The following is an 18,371-nucleotide window of genomic DNA, read 5'->3' on the forward strand; positions in this document are numbered from 1 at the left end:
AGTAAAAATTAGCTGAGCTTGATGGCATGCACCTAGCTATTCAGAAGGCTGAGGCAGGATTGATCAAGCCCAGGAATTCAAGGCTGCAGTGAGCTATGATGGTGCTTGGATGAACGAGCACGACCTGGGTGACAGAGCAAGACCCTGATTCTAAAAAATAAAAAATAAAATGAATGAAGGAAGGGAGGAAGAAATAAATGAACAAATGAATGAATCAACAAATAAAGAAGTCTTATAAATTAGTCCAAAATGCAGCCAGGCATGGTGGCTCACACCTACAATTCTAACACTTTGGGAGGCCAAGGTAGGAGGATCACCTGAGGTCAGGAGTTTGAGACTAGGCTGGCCAACATGGTGAAACCCTGTCTCTACCAAAAAAAAATTAATACAAAAATGAGCTTGGTGTGGTGGTACATGCCCATAATCCCAGATACTCAGGAAGCTGAGGCAGAGGTTGCAGTGGCCCAAGGTCTCACCACTGCAGTCTGGCCTGGGCAACAGAGTGAGACCCTATCTCAAAATATAAATAAGTAAGTCTGAAACAAAACAGACCATCGTGGAGCTGCCCAGTGTGTGGTGGGAGTGAGGAGGCTGGCACAGACCAGTTTGGGATGAGGCCCTTCCCAACAGCATGGCCACCCACTCCATGGGTGCCGGTAGCAGGCAAGAGGCACCCCCACAGTGCCCAGGAGCTAGTGCACAGCCACGGTTGGGGCCACACCACTGTTACAGCCCGACTCCTTTCATCTTATCTCTTTCCTTCCTCCAACCTCACCTTTAGGATTTTAAGTACAAATCAAGCTTGTTTATTGTTTACTAAGTAAACTTACCATCCAGTGTACTTTGGGTGGTCAACATTTAACTAGGTGATTTCTAAGGTCCCCGCAGCTCGTTCTAATCAGATTTTGTGATCTGGAGGGCTGAGCTGGGCTGGGATTTACATTGCACTGGAAGGAGAGGGTTTGCTCATGCTAAGAGGAAGACTGGGGCAGATTCGTACAGTTCTAAGAAACCATATCAAAGCCTGCTAACAGTAATTTTTTTTTTGCAAATATGCTACTGATTATGGAGGAGTATTTTACTATTAAAATGGAAACTTTCTAACTGCTTTAAACATAGGCCGTATGGGCTTCATAATAATGTAGTGGGTGGCAGGATTAGAGGTGTATACAGATGAAACCTCATCAGCCATTTGCACATGGGAGTCTCCTACTCTATTCTGTTTACTTTTGTGCATGTTTGAAATTTGACATCTAAGAGTGTTTCTGAAGCAGTCTGTAATTCAGACCTCATGGCTGTCTTTCTCCAGCTTACTGCAAATGGCAGGATTTGTTGCTGTGTTAATATGTTTAACATGAAGACGTGGCTTGATATTCATGACCTATAATGTACCCATTGCCTCCCTTTAGATTCCAGAGTGTCTCTGTAGCCATTCAGCACCTGAATCACAGTATTCCATCTTGTAAATCAATTGCAGGCGGCAGCTTCAGACTCAAGCAAAACTGGTTTTAGAGGAAAACAAGTTGTTGCTGGAGCAGCTGGAGATTCAGCAAAGGAAGGCCAAGGACAGCCACCAGGAGCGCCTCCAAGAAGGTGAGGTCTTTCCAGCTGAGCACTGGCCACACACTGATGCCACTACAGTATTGCCATTTTACCCTTCTACCTCCCTCCTGCTGGGGTCCCCATCATGTTTTACATTCTTGACTGAAATGCGACTGTTAAAACCTTTCCAAGTCATTACCCTCAATGCATAGATTGCTTTCTTAAACTCCACTGTCTCTAATCATCCTATGGGTTTGTAAATCACTTGTAGGTGACAGTGCTAGACTCAGCAGAGCTGGTTTTAGGGTAAAATAGTACCTTAGAAATGGGAAAGACCACGAGAGGTAAACATCTGAAATAATACAGGGTCTCTTCCCAGATATTTGTTGGATGAGTAAGTCAGCAGAACCATTCACTTTCTAAACAGTTCCCCTGTGTCTTTCCTTCCTTCAGAGCTTGCGGGCATGGGAGGCGAAACCTCTGCAGGTTTGATCACCGTCAGACACCTTCCGAGAGTGTCCCTCTTCCCGTCTCTTCACACACACTCCCCCAACCCCTAGGAGCCTCACAGTCTGTGACAGTGCACAGCTGTAAGGAGGCCAGGCTAAGAGTCATTACTTCTGCTTTAAAACCACAATTTATTTTATTTGAAGCGGGGTTTCACCATGTTAGCCAGGCTGGTCTCGAACTCCTGACCTTAAATGATCCGTCTGCCTTTGCCTCCCAAAGTGCTGGGATTACAGGCGTGAACCACCACACCCAGCCTAAAACCACAGTTTATAGTACAAAATGCAGTGGTGTTTTTTTCCCTTGCTTTAGTTTTTCCCTTTCCTAGTGAAGAATGGCACAGGCTAGGAAGCTGAAACACCAGCCGTCTTGCACAAGACCATGGCACTCGGATAAGCAGGTGGAGAGTTTCCCCTCTCCAGCTGCTTATGGAATGGCAGCCCCTTCCATGCCATGGCAGGTCCATGACAAGGCCCTGCTATGGCTGCAGTTGCTGGACTAGCACTTCCTGTGTTTCTTAGAACCAGGTCATGTTTAAAGATGACAGCGTCTCGGAGAGGTACACAGGAATTTCCTGCACCTGACTTCCCCTGAGAGCTGCGTGGCCCAGGAGTATTTGCCTTTACTCTCACATTGTCGAGTGGGAGAGGGGAAACAGAGTTGTGGGCCCTCCTATCTTTGTTTTCGGGGTTGGGGATGACAATTTCCTATTTACTGAGCTTCATTTTCTTTAACTACCAGATCTGAACAGATAGGAGGATTTCTGGTCACACGGGGCAGGGAAACCTTTTGACCTGTATGATTCAGTGAGTTGCCTATGCTATTTTCCCATTGCCCAGAAACAGCCATTTAGATATCCTCTTTGACCAATTACCAATTAGATATTTTCTTCTTTATTTGAGACAGAGTCTCACTCTGTCGCCCAGACAGGAGTGCAGTGGCGCGGTCTCGGCTCCCGGATTCCAGCGATTCTCCTGCCTCAGCCTCCTGAGTAGCTGGGATTACAGGCACGCACCATCATGCCCAGCTATTTTTATATTTTTAGTAAAGGGTGTTTCACCATGTTGGCCAGGCTGGTCTCGAACTCCTGACCTCAAGTGATCCACCCATCTCAGCCTCCCAGAGTGCTAGGATTACAGGCGTGAGCCACTGCACCCAGATACCAATTAGATATTTTCATAGAGTAGAGAGATGTACAGTTTTATGCTATAATACCTCTAAGTGCTAGTGTCCACAGACGCCCAAGAAATGTCTTACTACATACAACCGTGTAACATAGGATGAAAATATTTATGACTACTTTAGATACAGGACATAAAATTAAAAATTCAATGAGGAAAGGGAAGGAAAATAAATCCGGTTTTTAGTTTGGCCATGTTTGATGTCCTTAAAGATCTTGAAAATCTTGCAGCTTTCAGGACTATGTTATGACATATGCTTGCACACCTGTGTGTGATTTAAGGCTGCAGTCTCAGGAAGGGCAGTTCCTTGAAGACTGGAATCGTGTTTTGTTAATTATTATAGTGGATCTTATTTTTAAAATCATATTTAGTGAGTGCTTAATGTAGAGATAGTAATTTCTTCGGGGTTTTTTGTTTTGGGGGACGAGGTCTCGCTGTGTCATCCAGGCTGGAGTGCAGTCGGCACAGATGTGGCTCAGTGCAGTCTTGATCTCCTGGGCTCAAGCAGTCCTTCTGCCTCAGCGTCCCAGGTATCTGGGACCACAGGCACATGCCATCATGCCCTGCTAAGTTTTAAATTTTTATGTAGAGATGAGAGGTCTCACTATGTTACCCAGGCTGGTTGTGGACTGCCGACCCCCTCAGCCTCCCAACGGGCTGGGGTTACAGGTGTGAGTCACCATGCTCAGTAGGGACAGTAATTTCTAAAGAGAAGGCCTTTGGTTTTCATTTATAACACTCCAGAAGATCTTGAACAGGTCATTTTTATCAGCTGACTCTCATTAGTATTTCCTAACAGCCAGTAGTTGTGTTTTGTAAAGCCTTCTGTGCCAAGTTTGTATCCTGCTCTTTTGTTTTTCAGTTGCTAAGGTGACTAAACAGGTAATGCTCCTGGAGAGGAAAACCCAGGACCAGGAAAAGGAGCTGGCAGAGAACAGGGAACAGTTGGAGATTTTACGCGCCAAATGCCGAGAACTCAAAACACACTCGGATGGCAAAATCGCAGTGGAAGTTCATAAATCAATTGTAAATGAATTAAAAAGGTAAGGATTTAATGTTTTGTCTTTTTTATTGGTTTTTTTTTTTATTGAGACAGGGTCTTGCTGTGTTGTCCAGGCTGGTCACAAACTCCTGGACTCAAGTGATCTGCCCACCTCAGCCTCTCAAAGTGTTGGGATTACAGGCATGAGCCACTGTGCCCAGCTGATTTAGTGACTTTCTGAGGCGTTCTGCCTGTGGTTAGAGGCAGAATGGAGAGAGGTTGCTGAGTCCTTTCTGGGTTTCTTCACCTATGGTCATGCACAGCATAGCGGCACAGGCGTCTGAAAGTGAGAATGGGACTTTTTTTTTTTTGAGACGGAATCTCACTCTGTCACCAGGATGGAGTGCAGTGGTGTGATCTCAGCTTATGACAGCCTCTGCCTCCTGGGTTCAAGCAATTCTCCTGTCTCAGCCTCCCAAGTAGCTGGGATTACAGGCATGTGCCACCATGCCCAGCTACCTTTTTTTTGGTATTTTTAGTAGAGACAGGGTTTCACCATGTTGGTCATGTTGGTATCGAACTCCTGATCTCATGATTCACCTGCCTTGGCCTCCCAAAGTGCTGGGGTTACAGGTGTGAGCCACCACGCCCGGCCGTATTTACCCTACTTTTAAAAATTATTTTAGAGTGTACTACTTAGAATAAAGTTAACTGTAAAACAGGCTCAGGCGGGTCCCTCAGGAGGTGTCCAGAAGCAGCCATTGTTACCACAGGAGATGAAAGCTCTGTGCGTGTTGCTGCCCCTGAAGACTTTCCAGTGGGTTGAGACATGAAGGTGGAGGACAGTGACACTGATGATCCTGTCCCTCTGAAGGTCTAGGCTCCTATGTGCATTTGTTCTTCATTAAAAAAAGAAACAAAAAAGTTTAGAAAGTTTAAAAAATTTTTTTAATAGCAAAAAGCTTGAGAATAACAATATAAAAATAGAAAATATTTTTGTACAGCTGTACAACGTGTGTTTTAAGCTAAGTGTTATAAAAAAGTCAAAAAGTTAAAAAATTAAAAAGTTTATAAAGTAAAAAGTTATGGTAAACTAAAATTAATGTAGTATTGAAGGAAGAAAACTTTTAAAAATAACTAGTTAATTGTAGCCTAAGTGTACAGTATTTAGTCCACGGGAGTGTACAGAGATGTCCGAGGCCTTCACATTCACTCATCGCTCACTCACTCAGCCAGAGCAACTTCCTTCCAGTCCTGCAAGCTCCATTCATGGTAAGCGCCCTGTACAGGTGAACCATTTTTATCTTTTTTTGGGGGGCGGGGGGCAGAGTCTCGCTGTGTCACCCTGTCACCCAGGGGCTGGAGTAGAGCAGTGGCACGATCTCAGCTCACTACAACCTCTGCTTTCTGGGTTCAAGCAATTCTTGTGCCTCAGCCACCTGAGTAGCTGGGATTATAGGAGTCCACCACCATGCCTAGCCAATTTTTGTGTTTTTAGTAGAGATGGGGTTTTGCCATGTTGGCCAGGCTGGTCCTGAACTCCTGACCTCAACTGATCTACCCACCTTGGCCTCCCAAAGTTCTGGTATTACAGGTGTGAGCCACCATGCCCGGCTCCATTTTTATCCTTTCTATTGAATTCTGACTGTACTTTTTCTGTTTAGATATGTTTAGATACACAAATACCATTGATTTATACTTGCCTTCAGCGTTCAGTACAGTAACATGCTGTGCAGGTTTGTAGCCTATGAGCAAACAGCTCCACCATCTAGCCTATGTGTGTGGTAGGCTGTGCCGTGTGGCTTTGTGTGAGTACACTCTGTGGTGCTCACACAATGATAACATCACCTAATGATGTTTCTCAGAACATATCCCCGTTGCTAAGTGACACACCATTGTGTTCTGATAGCCCCCTAGATGTAAGTAAAGAAGATATGAAAAGTTTAAAAGGAAGTCATTAATGGTGAAGGCTAGGGGGAGAAATGACCATTTTAAAATAACAAAGATGCCACCAAATCTTTTTTCAGTGGAAATTAAAGAAAGACTTCAGTGGCTCAGAATGCACTGACTTGGGAGGAAAGCCTTGATGGCAGCTTTGGCTGAGTGGCTTTGGGCTCAGAGCTGATAGGTGTGTCCAGGGTAGAGGAATAAGGAGGATGGAGCCGGGGGTGTGACACTAATGGGCTCTCCCACAGAAGGGGTGGTGTTTGGAGAGAGAATTTATAACATGGAAGAGGGACAGGAATTCATCAGAGCTGGACTGTGGATTCCACGAAAACCTAGTGGAAAAATAGACAAAATGAGGAAGAGGAAACTCAGTGTTTTTGCTTTGGCTACTACAGATGTGAAGGAAACTGAGGACACGTTGGAGTGAGACTCAAGAAGGCAGAAGGGCCCTCTGACAGCCTCCATTAGGAAGCCCCTTCCCCTGCTGGTGTCATAATAGAGACAGGCCGCATGCAGAATATGTACTGATGAGTCAGCAAAGCAGCTGCTGAACCAGCGCTCACACTGGGGAGTATCTGGGAGCAGTTTGGGAAAGGGTTGTGCCTCAGGCAAAAGTGAGGTCGTGAGGACAAGACTTTTGTATGAGGATAAAAGGGCTCAATTGAACCTGTGGGGGCGGGGGAGCATCGAGGCGTGGTGCGGGTGTGTTCTTTCACGTACCCTGCTTGAAAGCCAGGCAGATAATGGGCATTTTGTCTTGCTTCCTCTGCTCATTGGCAGCCCTGCATGGCAGGAGCAGTGACATGGGAAATGGTACAAGCTCATGTTCCTGGTGAGCTGTCAGTTGGCTTTGGGGCAGACTGGCGGTCACACCTGGAAGCAGAGATGGCTCTCTTTGCTTTTACTATTTTCTGGAAAAGTTGGGCCTACTCAAGATGAAGGTGGGAGAAAAACAAGCTATCATCAACCCACTTCTCTAAGGAAATGTAGCAGACTCCTTTGGGGAGAGCTAAAGATTTAGGGGGACAGGTAATATCTACAAAGGAAAATCTGTATCCTGGCTTTTGGGAGAGCTGTATCCTAAAGTGAAGCCAGCCATTGCACGCACCTTATCTTGTACACAGAGGCCTCCTTGGCAGCCAGGGAGATGCCTGCACAGGGAACCACCAGGGCAGAAAATCCCTCAGTTGACACAGTACACACCAAGAACCAGTTCCTCTTCCAAAAATCAGAACGGATGACTAGATGTGAACAAGCAACAAGGATCATTAGGCGTGATGAAGGAAATGGCAAGGCGAGAGAGAGACCCAGATAAGCAGAGCAGCTCAGGGGAAACGGAAATAATGCCTTAAAAAAAACAAAATGCCATGAGAAAAGAAAGTACAGTCACTAAGTAAGAGCAAGATTAAACACGATTGCCAGAATTTTAAAAATACCACAAGGGCTGAAATCTATTTGAAGAATCGCTTAGAACTAAGGAAACAAACAATTGGGAAATGGAGAGAAAAGGTACTAGAAGTGGAGGACCCATCCAGGAGGTCTAGCCTTAGGTCATCAGGAACCTCAGAAGGATATGAGAGACAGTATAAAGGAAGAAGCTAATAGTTGAAGGGCATTTGCAGACCCCTAAAGACCTTGGTGGGTTCACTGCAGGGGTACCCACTGCAGTGAATGAAAAAAAGACCCCCACACGCACACATATCCTAAAGAAATATCCGTCAACCGAAAGTGATGAGATAGGCCAGGCACGGTGGCTCACCCCTGTAATCCCGGCGCTTTGGGAGGCTGAGGTGGGCAGAATGCTTGAGGCCAAAAGTTCAAGACCAGCCTGGCCAACATGGTGAAACCCCGACTCTATTAAAAATACAAAAATTAGCTGAGCGTGGTGGCGAGTGCCTGTAGTCGCAGCTGCTCAGGAGACTGAGGCAGGAGAGTGGCTTGAACCTGGGAGGGGGAGGTTGCGGTGAACTGAGATTGTACCATTACACTCAAGCCTGGGTGACAGAGTGAGACTCCGTCTCAAAAAAAAAAAAAAATTTGAGAAACCACAGACATGTTTGGAGGGAAAGCATTTGTAGACTGCGTTCAGAATGTTAAAGTATGTAGTCTTTATTCTCTTAGTTTAGTTTAGTTTAAGCTAAGATCTCATCCTGTCTTCCAGGCTGGAGTGAAGTGGCTCCATCGTGGCTCACTTGCAGCCTTGAACTCCAGGCTCAAGCGATTCTGCTCCCTTGGTCTCCCAAGTGGCTGGGACTGTAGTCATGTGCCACCATGTGGGACTAACTTTGAAATATTTTTGTTGAGATGGGATCTTGCTGTGTTGCCCAGGTTGGTCTTGGACTCCTGGCCTCAAGTGACCCTCCTCCCTTGGCCTCCCAAAGTGCTAAGATTATAGGCATGCACACCATTCTTGGCCCCTGGTCTTTGTTCTTTAGGCCACAGGTAATAAAAGCATTTTGTTTGGGAGGGTTTTAAGAAAGTCCTACATGGCTCACACCTGTAATCCCAGCACTTTGGGAGGCCAAGGTGGGTGAATCATGAGGTCAAGAGATCGAGACCATCCTGGCCAACATGGTGAAACCCCCGACTCTATTAAAAATACAAAAATTAGCTGGGCATGGTGGCACACACATGTAGTACCAGCTACTCGGGAGACTGGGGCAGGAGAATCGCTTGAACCCAGGAGGTGGAGGTTGCACAGTGAGCCGAGATCATGTCGCTCCACTCCAATCTGGTGACAGAATGAGAATTCATCTCAAAGAAAAAAAGAAAGTCCTGGGGTGGGGTGGGGTGCAGTGGCTTAAGCCTGCGATCCCGGCACTTTGGGAGGCCAGGGCGGGAGGATCTCTTGGGCCCAGGAGTTCAAAATTTCTACAGGGAAGTACAAAACATAACATAGTGGATTTGCAAAAGAAACAAATAGAATTTTTAGAACTGAAACACACGATAGCCAAAATTAAGAATTCTTACTCTTAAAAGATGTTCTGTTTATATACACACACACACACGCACACACACACATATATATATAAAATATGTACATATTTATATATAAATATTAGTATTTATATATATTTGTATGTGTGTGTGAATATATACATATATATATAAATGAGGACAATAAGATGGAGAGAGGCTTGTAACCAGGAGAACTGTTTCAGATGTGATGTTCAAGGAAGGCCCCCAAAGGAGGGAATGGCTAATTCAAGGCAGGATGCCTGAGAAGCAAGAAGGAAGTAAAATGAAAGTAAATAATAGTGGTTAATATACAGATAAATGTAATGCACATGAGTCTATAAAATGATAATATGTTTGGGGATTTAAGAATACATAAAATTAAAAGGCATGACAATAATGGCATATAATCGGGCACAAGGTCCATGGAGTTTGTGTTCTAAAGTCTTTATATCATTCGAGGATAAAAGTGTTGACTAATTTTGTAATTTGAAAATATGTGCTGGGCGCGGTGGCTCACGCCTGTAATCCCAGCTCTTTGGGAGGCCGAGGCGGGTAGATCACGAGGTCAAGAGATCGAGACCATCCTGGTCAACATGGTGAAACCCCGTCTCTACTAAAAATACAAAAAATTAGCTGGGCATGGTGGCGCGTGCCTGTAATCCCAGCTACTCAGGAGGCTGAGGCAGGAGAATTGCCTGAACCCGGGAGGCGGAGGTTGCGGTGAGCCGAGATCGCGCCATTGCACTCCAGCCTGGGTAACAAGAGTGAAACTCCGTCTCAAAAAAAAAAAAATGTATGATGAAATTTCTGGAAACAATGTATATAACTTTTAAACTAGTAAGGGGAAAAAGAGAATGCTTAAAAAATAATCCACATAAGAGCAGAAAAATGAAAGGTAGGCAGGTGGGAGGATAGAAAACATGAAGTAAAATGTTCGGTTTAAAGCCAAACGTATCAATAGTAGATACACTAAATGGACAAAATACTCCAATTAAAAGACAAAGAATGTCAGACTGGCTAAACTAAAACGCAGCTGCGTTGTCTTTAAGATATATGTCACAAGCATAAAGATGGAGAAGAGTTAAAAGTAAAAGGACAACCCCCCGGACCCAAGTGATCCTCCTGCCTCAACCTCCCGAGTAGCTGGGACTACAGGCTTGTACCACTGCTCCTGGCTAATTTTTAGTCTTTTTTGTTGAGACAGAGTCTCATTATGTTGTCCAGGCTGTTCTCAAACTCCTGGCCTTGAATGAGCCTCCTCCCGTGGCCTCCCAAAGTGCCGGGATTACAGTGGGGGACCCTGCGCCCGGCTGGCGTGGTTTCTTCACTCCATGAAGTTCATGAAGCTTCTTGGGGCTATCAGTGTGTATTTTTCATCAAGTGTGGAACTCTTTCGGCTCTTATTTCCTGAACGTTCTCTTCTGTTTTTCCCTCTCGCCTCTCCGGGACCACGTGATGTTGTCCTTTTGATCGCTGTGTTCACTTTTTTCCCACGCTTGTTTCTCTCTGGGCTTCAGTCAGACCGTGTCTATTACTGTGCCTTCAACTTCACAAATCCTTACTTCTACAATCTCATCTGCTGTCAGTCCCATCCAATATATTGTTCGCTCCACGTAATGATTTTCCCACCTCTGTAAGATCCATTTGAGTCTTTTTTGTATTGTCTGTCTCCAGCATGCTGTTTTTCTCTGCTTTCTCAAATGTAGGAGCATGTTTTTCTAAACCTCCCTTTTTTTTTTTCCAATGCCATCATCTTTCTCACTTCTGGATCTGTTCTGTTGATGTTTTTTTCCCCCTCCTGATCATGGATCATATTTTATTGCTTATTCTCATGCTTGATTGGGTGCTGGATGTTATAGATTTTATGTTGCCGGATGCTAGGCTTATTGCATTGCTTTAAACAGTGTTAGATTTCATTCTGGTGCACACTTAAGCCACTAGAGGATTGTTGGATTGTTTATTTAATTTATTTATTTTTGTAAAAACAGGGTCTTCTTATGTTGCCCAGGCTGGTCTTAAAGTCCTGGGCTAAAGCAGTCTTCCCACCTCAGCCTCCCAAAGTACTGGGATTACAGTTTGAGCCACTGCACCTGGCCTAGCTGGATTCTTCCAAAGCTGACGTTTGTTAGGGTGGACCCAAAGCATCCTCTAGCCGAGGGCTAAGTTAGCCCCACTGCTAAGACAGTAACACTTCTCTTTTATTAGAAGTCCTTTCCATTCTGACTGGTGGCTGCGTGAACTATTTCCGGTTCTTTGTAAATGTCAGAAATTGTTCTGTCTACTCTTTGTACTGTTTCTTTCCTCGGCCTTAGGCAGTTTCTCCTCACACACACAGACAGAGCAGTACCCAGCCAAAGACCCCTCAAGATCTCCAGAGCCCTTTCTCCCTCTGTGAAACGCCCTCGGCCCTGCCCTGGAAATTCCAGCTGCCTTGACCTGCCTGCTCTTGGATCTCAGGCTCCTGCGCTCAGCAGGTGTCTGCCAGACAAGAAGGTGGGGGGGGGCAGTGGTAGCACTCACCTTGTTTTCCCTTCCCTTCCGGATCACGGTCCTGCCTCACCTGTTGTTCAAAGTCTGAAAACTGTTGTTTCTTCTGTTTTGCCTGGTTTTCTAGCTGAAGGGTGAATCTGGTCTCTGTAACTCTATCTCGGCTGCAGGCAGAAGTCTTTGTATTTTCAACATTCTTCTTTAACCTTTTATCGTTAATCCAGCTCAACAGTTTATCCAATAAAATAATAGTTAAATAAGTTTACAATGAAAGAAACCAATCCTGGATTTTGTGTGTTTTACGGTTGACAAACCTTAAAATCATAGATTGTTGTGGATTCCTGCTGTGCTGGTAAAGGATGCAGCCGCTGTCCCTAGTTGCTCTCTGTGCAAATTCAGTAACATCCAAACTGATGTTCACCAAAACAAGTGCCCCTGTGTTTTTTCTTTTGTCTTAAAAACATGTATTTATAATTACATTATTAGGAAAAAATTGTTTTAGCAGTAGGGTTTTTTTTTTTATTATTAGTAGGGCTTTTTTTAATCTAGCATTTATAACCATGTAAAAAGTAGAACGGTCTTATATTTTTTTTGCAAGGAATAGGGTATAAACACACACACACACACACACACACACACACACACACACACACGCCAAAACTGTGGGCAGAAAAAGAGGTTAGATCATCACCATCAAAGAAGTGTGTGGCTGGGTGTGGTGGCTCATGCCTGTAATCCCAGCTCTTAGGAAAGCTAAGGCAGGAGGATCACTTGGGCCCAAGGGTTTGACACCAGCCTGGGCAACATAGTGAGACCTTGTCTTTACAGAAAACAAAAATTAGCCAGGCATGGTGTGTGCCTGTGGTCCCTGCTGGGAGGCTGAGGTAGGAGGATAGCTTGAGTCCAGAAGTTCGAAGTTGCAGTGAACAATGATTGTACCACTGCACTCCAGCCTAGGCAACAGAGTGAGACCCTGTTTCACACACACACACACACACACACACACAGACACACACACACACACACACACGGTGTGTGCCCAGCCACGCCTTCTCTCCCATTGTCTAGCAACTTGGTCCCAGGTCCTCTAGGGCCCAGGATGGGGAGATGTTTCCACAGAGGCCTTCCAAGTGACCCACCCAGGGGCTGGAGAGCTGGGCTGTTAGCACTCATCTGCCTCACCGTGCGACTGCCCCATTTTAGCTTCATTGTGCAGGATGCGAGCCTGTAATGTTTTTGTCCTTCAGCCAGTTACAGAAGGAAGAAGAGAAAGAAAGGGCTGAGATGGAAGAGCTGATGGAAAAGCTGACAGTCCTGCAGGCACAGAAGAAGAGCCTGCTGTTAGAGAGGAACAGTCTGACAGAGCAGAAGAAAGCGCTGGAAGCCGAACTTGAAAAAGCACAGAAAATAAATAGGTTCATATCTTTTTTCCTTTAAGTTGGTTTTTATTTTCAGTAGTTAAAAAAGACAAATGGGCTGGGTGCAGTGGCTCGTGCCTGTAATCCCAGCACTTTGGGAGGCCAAGGCGGGTGGATCATTTGAGGTCAGGACCAGCCTGGCCAACATGGTGAAATCCCATCTCTACTAAAAATACAAAAACTAGCCAGGTGATGGTGGCAGGCGCCTGTAATCCCAGCTACTCGGAGGCTGAGGCAGAGGAGAATTGCTTGAGCCTGGGAGGCAAAGGAGTGAGCTGAGATTGTGCCACTGCACTCCAGCCTGGGCAACAGAGTGAGACCTGGTCTCAAAAAAAAAAAAAAGACAAATGAAGATTATTCCATTTCATTTCTTTTAATCTTTTCTTTTTCTAATAGTGGCTATAAAATGGAAAAGGATAATTAAAATGACTGGATATCAGACTGTAATAACTATGTTTCTGTTAACCAGCGTTAACCAACATTTCCTTTTAGGACATGAGCCAGGAAATTAATAGAATAATATGTACTAAGCCTATAGTCCGGGTGTAATCCCAGCACTTGAAGCTGAGACGGGCAGATCACTTGAGGTCCGGAGTTCAAGACCAGCCTGGCCAACAGAGAAACCATGGCTACTTAAAAAAAAATACAGAAAATTAGCTGGCCAGTAATCTAGTAATTGGATCTAGTAATCCCAAAGTAGACTTTTGGGAAGTGGTTAGGAAAACTTCAAGTCTTAGGGTTATCATATGACTATTGGTGGCACCTGTTATCCCAGCTACTCAGGAGGCTGAGGCATGAGAATCACTTGAACCTGGGAGGTGGAGGTTGAGGTTGCAGTGAGCTGTGATCATGCCACTGCACTCCAGCCTGGGCAACAGAGCAAGACTATGTCTCAAAAACCAAACAAACTGTGTGTGTGTGTGTGTGTGTGTGTGTGTGTGTGTGTGTGTATGTATATGTATGTGTATATATATATATATATATATATATAAATAATTTAATGAGCTTATTCATTGTTAGACATTTGGAACTCCTTCTATTAACTTGAGAGTTGGGGTCACTAATTATGCTCAGTTTCAAATTAAATTCAGTTACCTCTTCTCACCTTGAAACTTAATAGAAGATTTAGTTTGCTGAAGAATAGCATTTAAATGCTAACATACTTGCTGTTTTTGTAATAGAGATATTCACCATGCCCTAGCCATGTAAACTAATGGGTTTTTTTGTTCTACCATTTGGGGTAACTCTCTAGGAAGTCTCAGAAGAAAATTGAGGTCCTCAAAAAGGAGGTGGAAAAAGCCATGGGGAACGAAATGTCTGCTCATCAGTACCTGGCAAACCTTGTTGGCCTGGCAGAGACCATAACCCAGGAACGTGACAGTCTTATGTGTCTGGTAAGTTTCCTGAAGGTTATATCAAGTAAACTGCAAGTTAATATGCAAATTTGATTTTAAGAGTATTTTTAAAAATGCTCTATTAAAAGCTTTATGCAAGCACTCCCTGACTTATGATGGATGGTTTGACCTGGGAATTTTTGACTTTATGATGTATTTATTGGAGACTAACCTTATTGAAGGTTGAGGAGCTCCTTACAACTTATAATGAGGTTACCATTTATACTAAATGCCTATTGCTTTCACACCATTATAAATGTTGAAAAAAACGTAGATTGAATCATCATAAGTTGGGAACCAGCTGCTGTTTTGTCAGGATTAAATGCATTTTTGATATACAGTTTGTTTGACTTATGATGGGTTTATCAGGATGTAGCCCTGCTGTAAGTTGAGAAGCATCTGTATTTTAAATTTTCAACTGTATTACCCTGTCATGGTGCTGTGTGCCTGCAGTCCCAGCTGCTCAGGAAGCTGAGGCAGGAGGATCATTTGAGCCCAGGAATTCGAGACCAGCCTGGGCAACATAGGAAGACCCCATGTCTACAAAAAAATTAAAAAATTAGCCAAGTGTGGTGGCATGCACCTGTAGTCTCAGCTACTCAGGAAGCTGGGAGGATGACTTGATTGTGGGAGTTGAAGGCTGCAGTGAGCTATGACTGTACTACTGCATTCCAGCCCGGGAGACAGAGCAAGACCCTGTCCCCAAAAAAAAAAATGCTAATTAAACTGGTTTTGAGACACCATTCTCAAAAAATGTTACAAATCTTTTTTTTTTTGAGATGGAGTTTGGCTCAGTTGCCCAGGCTGGAGTACAGTGACACAATCTTGGCTCATCACAAACTCTGCCTCTTGGGTTCAAGCGATTCTCCTGCCTCAGCCTCCTGAGTAGCTGGGACTACAGGCGCCTGCTACCATGCCCAGCTAATTTTTTATATTTCACGGGGTTTCACCGTGTTAGCCAGGATGGTCTAGATCTCCTTACCTTGTGGTCTATCAAACTGGTGAAAGTAGGCATCCTTAACTAGTTTCAGTTCTGAGAGAAAAGGCTTTTAGCTTTTCCCTACTCGGTATGATGTTAGCTATGGGTTTGTCATATATGGCGTTTATTATGTTAGGTATGTTTCTTCTTTGTCTAGTTTACCAAGTGTCTTTGATCATGAAGGGATGTTGAATTTTTATCAAATTTTTTTTCTGTGCCCATTGAGGTGCACATCTGGTTTTTATCCTTCGTCCTGTTGATGTGACTATTGTGTTTATTGATTTGTGTGTGTTGAACCATCTTTACATCTCTTGATCCCACTTGATCATGGCATATTTTTTTTTTGACACACTGTGGAATTTGGTTTGCTAGCATTTTGTTGAGGATTTTGCATCTGTGTTCATTAGGGATATTGGCCTTTAGTATTCTTTTTTACTGTGGCTTTCTCTGGTTTTGGTATGAGGGTATTGCTGACCTCACAGAAATAGAGAATTCCTTCCTCTTCATTTTTTTGGGAATAGTTTGAGAAGAATTTGTATTAGTTCTTCTTTGTAAGGTTGGTAGAATTTGGCAGAAAAACCATCTGGTCCTGGACTTTTCTTTGTTGGGAAACTTTTTATTAATAATTCAATCTCATTATTTGTTATTGTTCTGTTCAGGTTTTCTCTTTCTTTCTAATTCAGTCTTGGTAGTGTTGTTGATGGGCCGGTTCAGGTTCTTGACTTCACCACAAAAAAGAATTTGAGAGCAAATTCAAAGTAAAAGCAGGCAAAGAAGTTTATTGCAAAGCAAAAGTACACTCTGTCAGAGGAAGAGACAGCCCCTAGTGTCTTAAGGGAATGGCCTTTATAGGAGCCGTGCATGCATATTCATAAAGAACTGGTAGGTTGAGTGGGCAAAGGTGGACCTATGGTTGATGCATGTACTCAGTATCTACATGCTGTAACATGCATTACATGTCTCATTAGGGGTGTGTTTTTTTACTATTAAAATGAAGAAAAGGTCACTGTAAGCAAAAGCTTGTGCCTAGCTGTGCATGCAGGACCCTGGAGAAGTCTTTATCCCTCCCCGGGCAGAAACTGGTAGTAGCTAATTCCTAATAGCTAAGATAGTAGCTTCTTGGGCTTTTGGTGCTGATCGGCTGGAGACTGGGGAAGCTACTTATGAATGAGGGACTTTTGTTCTTTTTCCTAGGCCATATTGGGTATCAGGAACATGTAACCTCCTGGTAGTTGGCTGGGATCCTGTGGGACTACTTATCTTGCAAAAGAGTTAGGTGCTGACATACAAGGGTGCACGTGAAAGGAACCCATGCCAAAGGAGCCCGTGGAGCTTCACTAAAGGGGACAAGTCAGTATGCTCTCATAACGTTACTTATCCTGCCTCTGTAGGTTGTATGTTGTCCAGAAATATATTCATTTCTCTAGGTTTTCCAGTTTGTCAGCAGTGATTTCTCACTATGTTTCCCAGGTTGACTGTGAACGCCTGGATTCAAGCAGTCCTCCTGCCTCAGCCTCCTGCGTCACTGGGACTATAAGAACACTTCACCCCGCCTCACTGAGTTCTGCCCTGATCTTTATTTTTTCTTTCTACTAATTTGGGGTATGGTTTGTCGTTGTTTTTCTAGTTCCTAGTTCATCATTAGGTTGTTGATTTGAAATCTTTCCACTTTGGCGATGCAGGCATTTATTGCTAGAAACTTCCCTCTTAGTACTGCTTTTGCTGTATCTGTGGGATACCTATGGGGTTTGGTATCTTGTGTTTATGATGTTGTGCTTTTCATTTGTTTCGAGAAATCTTTGATATCTTTCTTAATTTCTTCATTGACTCAATCGTTGTTAAGGAACACATTGTGTACTTTCCATGTGTTTGTACCGTTTCCAAAGTTCCTCTTGTAGTTGCTTTCTAGTTTTAGTCCTCTGTGGTCTGAGGAGGTGCCTGATATGATGTCAGCATTTTAAAATGTGTTGAGTTTGCTTTGTGGCTTAACACACAGTGTATACTAAAGAATGTTCTGTATGTTGATTAGAAGAATGTATGTTCTGTAGTCATTGGATGAAGTGTTTTGTAAACGTCTGTTAGGTTATTTTGTCTAAAGTGCAGTTAAATTCAGTGTTTCTTTGTTGGTTTTCTGTCTTGGTGATCTGATTGCTGAGAGTAGGGTGTTGAAGTCCCCAACTATTATTATATTGCAGTCTATCTCTTCTTTTAGATCTAATAATATTTGCATTATATACCCAGATGCTCTGGTGCTGGGTGCATATGTTTAGAATATATGTCCTCTTATTGGATTTATCCCTTTGTTATTATAATATGACCTTCTTTGTCTCTTTTCACAATTTTTGACTTAAAGTTTGTTTTATTTTATGCAAGTATAGCTACTCCTGCTTGCTTTTGTTTTCCATTTACGTGGACTATTTCTCTCTCTTTTTTAAAATTTTGTTTTCTTTTTCCACCGGATCACAGTTCAAGGAATATTTTTTTCATCCCTTTACTTTCAGTCTGTATAGATCTTTACAAGTGAAATGTGTTTATTGTAGGCAGCACATAGTTGCATCATGGTTTTTTTTCTAATATCCATTCAGCCAATCTGTATCTTTTAAGTGGAAACTTTAATTAATTTACATTCAAGGTTACTATTGATATGCAAGGACTTATTCCTATCATTTTGTTGATTGTTTTCTGGTTATTTTGTATATCATTTGTTCCTCTTATTTATCTCATTATTCTTTAGTGGTAACATTTGAGTTTTTTCTCTTCCTTATTTGTGTTTTCATGATAGTAGATATCTTTCTTTGAATTTCAGATATAGGACTCCCTTAAGCATTTCATGTAGGATGGTTCTAGTGGTGACAGATTCCCTCAGTGTTTGCTTATCTGTAAGTCTTTATTCTTTCTTCATTTATGAAGGATAACTTTGCTGGGTATAGTATTCTTGGCTGATTGACAGGCTTGTTTTTTTTTTTGTTTTTTTTT

The 18,371-nt window shown here is 43.3% G+C and overlaps 1 protein-coding gene across 3 annotated transcripts in view; it reads left to right on the forward strand.

The window, feature by feature from the left end:
• The window catches only part of CEP89 (centrosomal protein 89), a 71,047-nt gene that overhangs the window by 46,567 nt on the left and 6,109 nt on the right, over positions 1 to 18,371 (forward strand). For 2 of the 3 annotated variants that reach the window (XM_017504252.2, XM_017504255.2), the window contains 4 exons: positions 1,478 to 1,593; positions 4,093 to 4,273; positions 12,852 to 13,019; positions 14,275 to 14,416. In XM_017504252.2, the coding sequence (XP_017359741.1) occupies positions 1,478 to 1,593; positions 4,093 to 4,273; positions 12,852 to 13,019; positions 14,275 to 14,416 (607 nt within the window). The remainder of the gene's footprint in view (positions 1 to 1,477; positions 1,594 to 4,092; positions 4,274 to 12,851; positions 13,020 to 14,274; positions 14,417 to 18,371) is intronic. The other variant, XM_017504253.2, reaches the window with a different exon arrangement.

Source organism: Cebus imitator, unplaced genomic scaffold, assembly GCF_001604975.1.
Source record: "Cebus imitator isolate Cc_AM_T3 unplaced genomic scaffold, Cebus_imitator-1.0 Scaffold318, whole genome shotgun sequence".
Classification (NCBI taxonomy): domain Eukaryota; kingdom Metazoa; phylum Chordata; class Mammalia; order Primates; family Cebidae; genus Cebus; species Cebus imitator.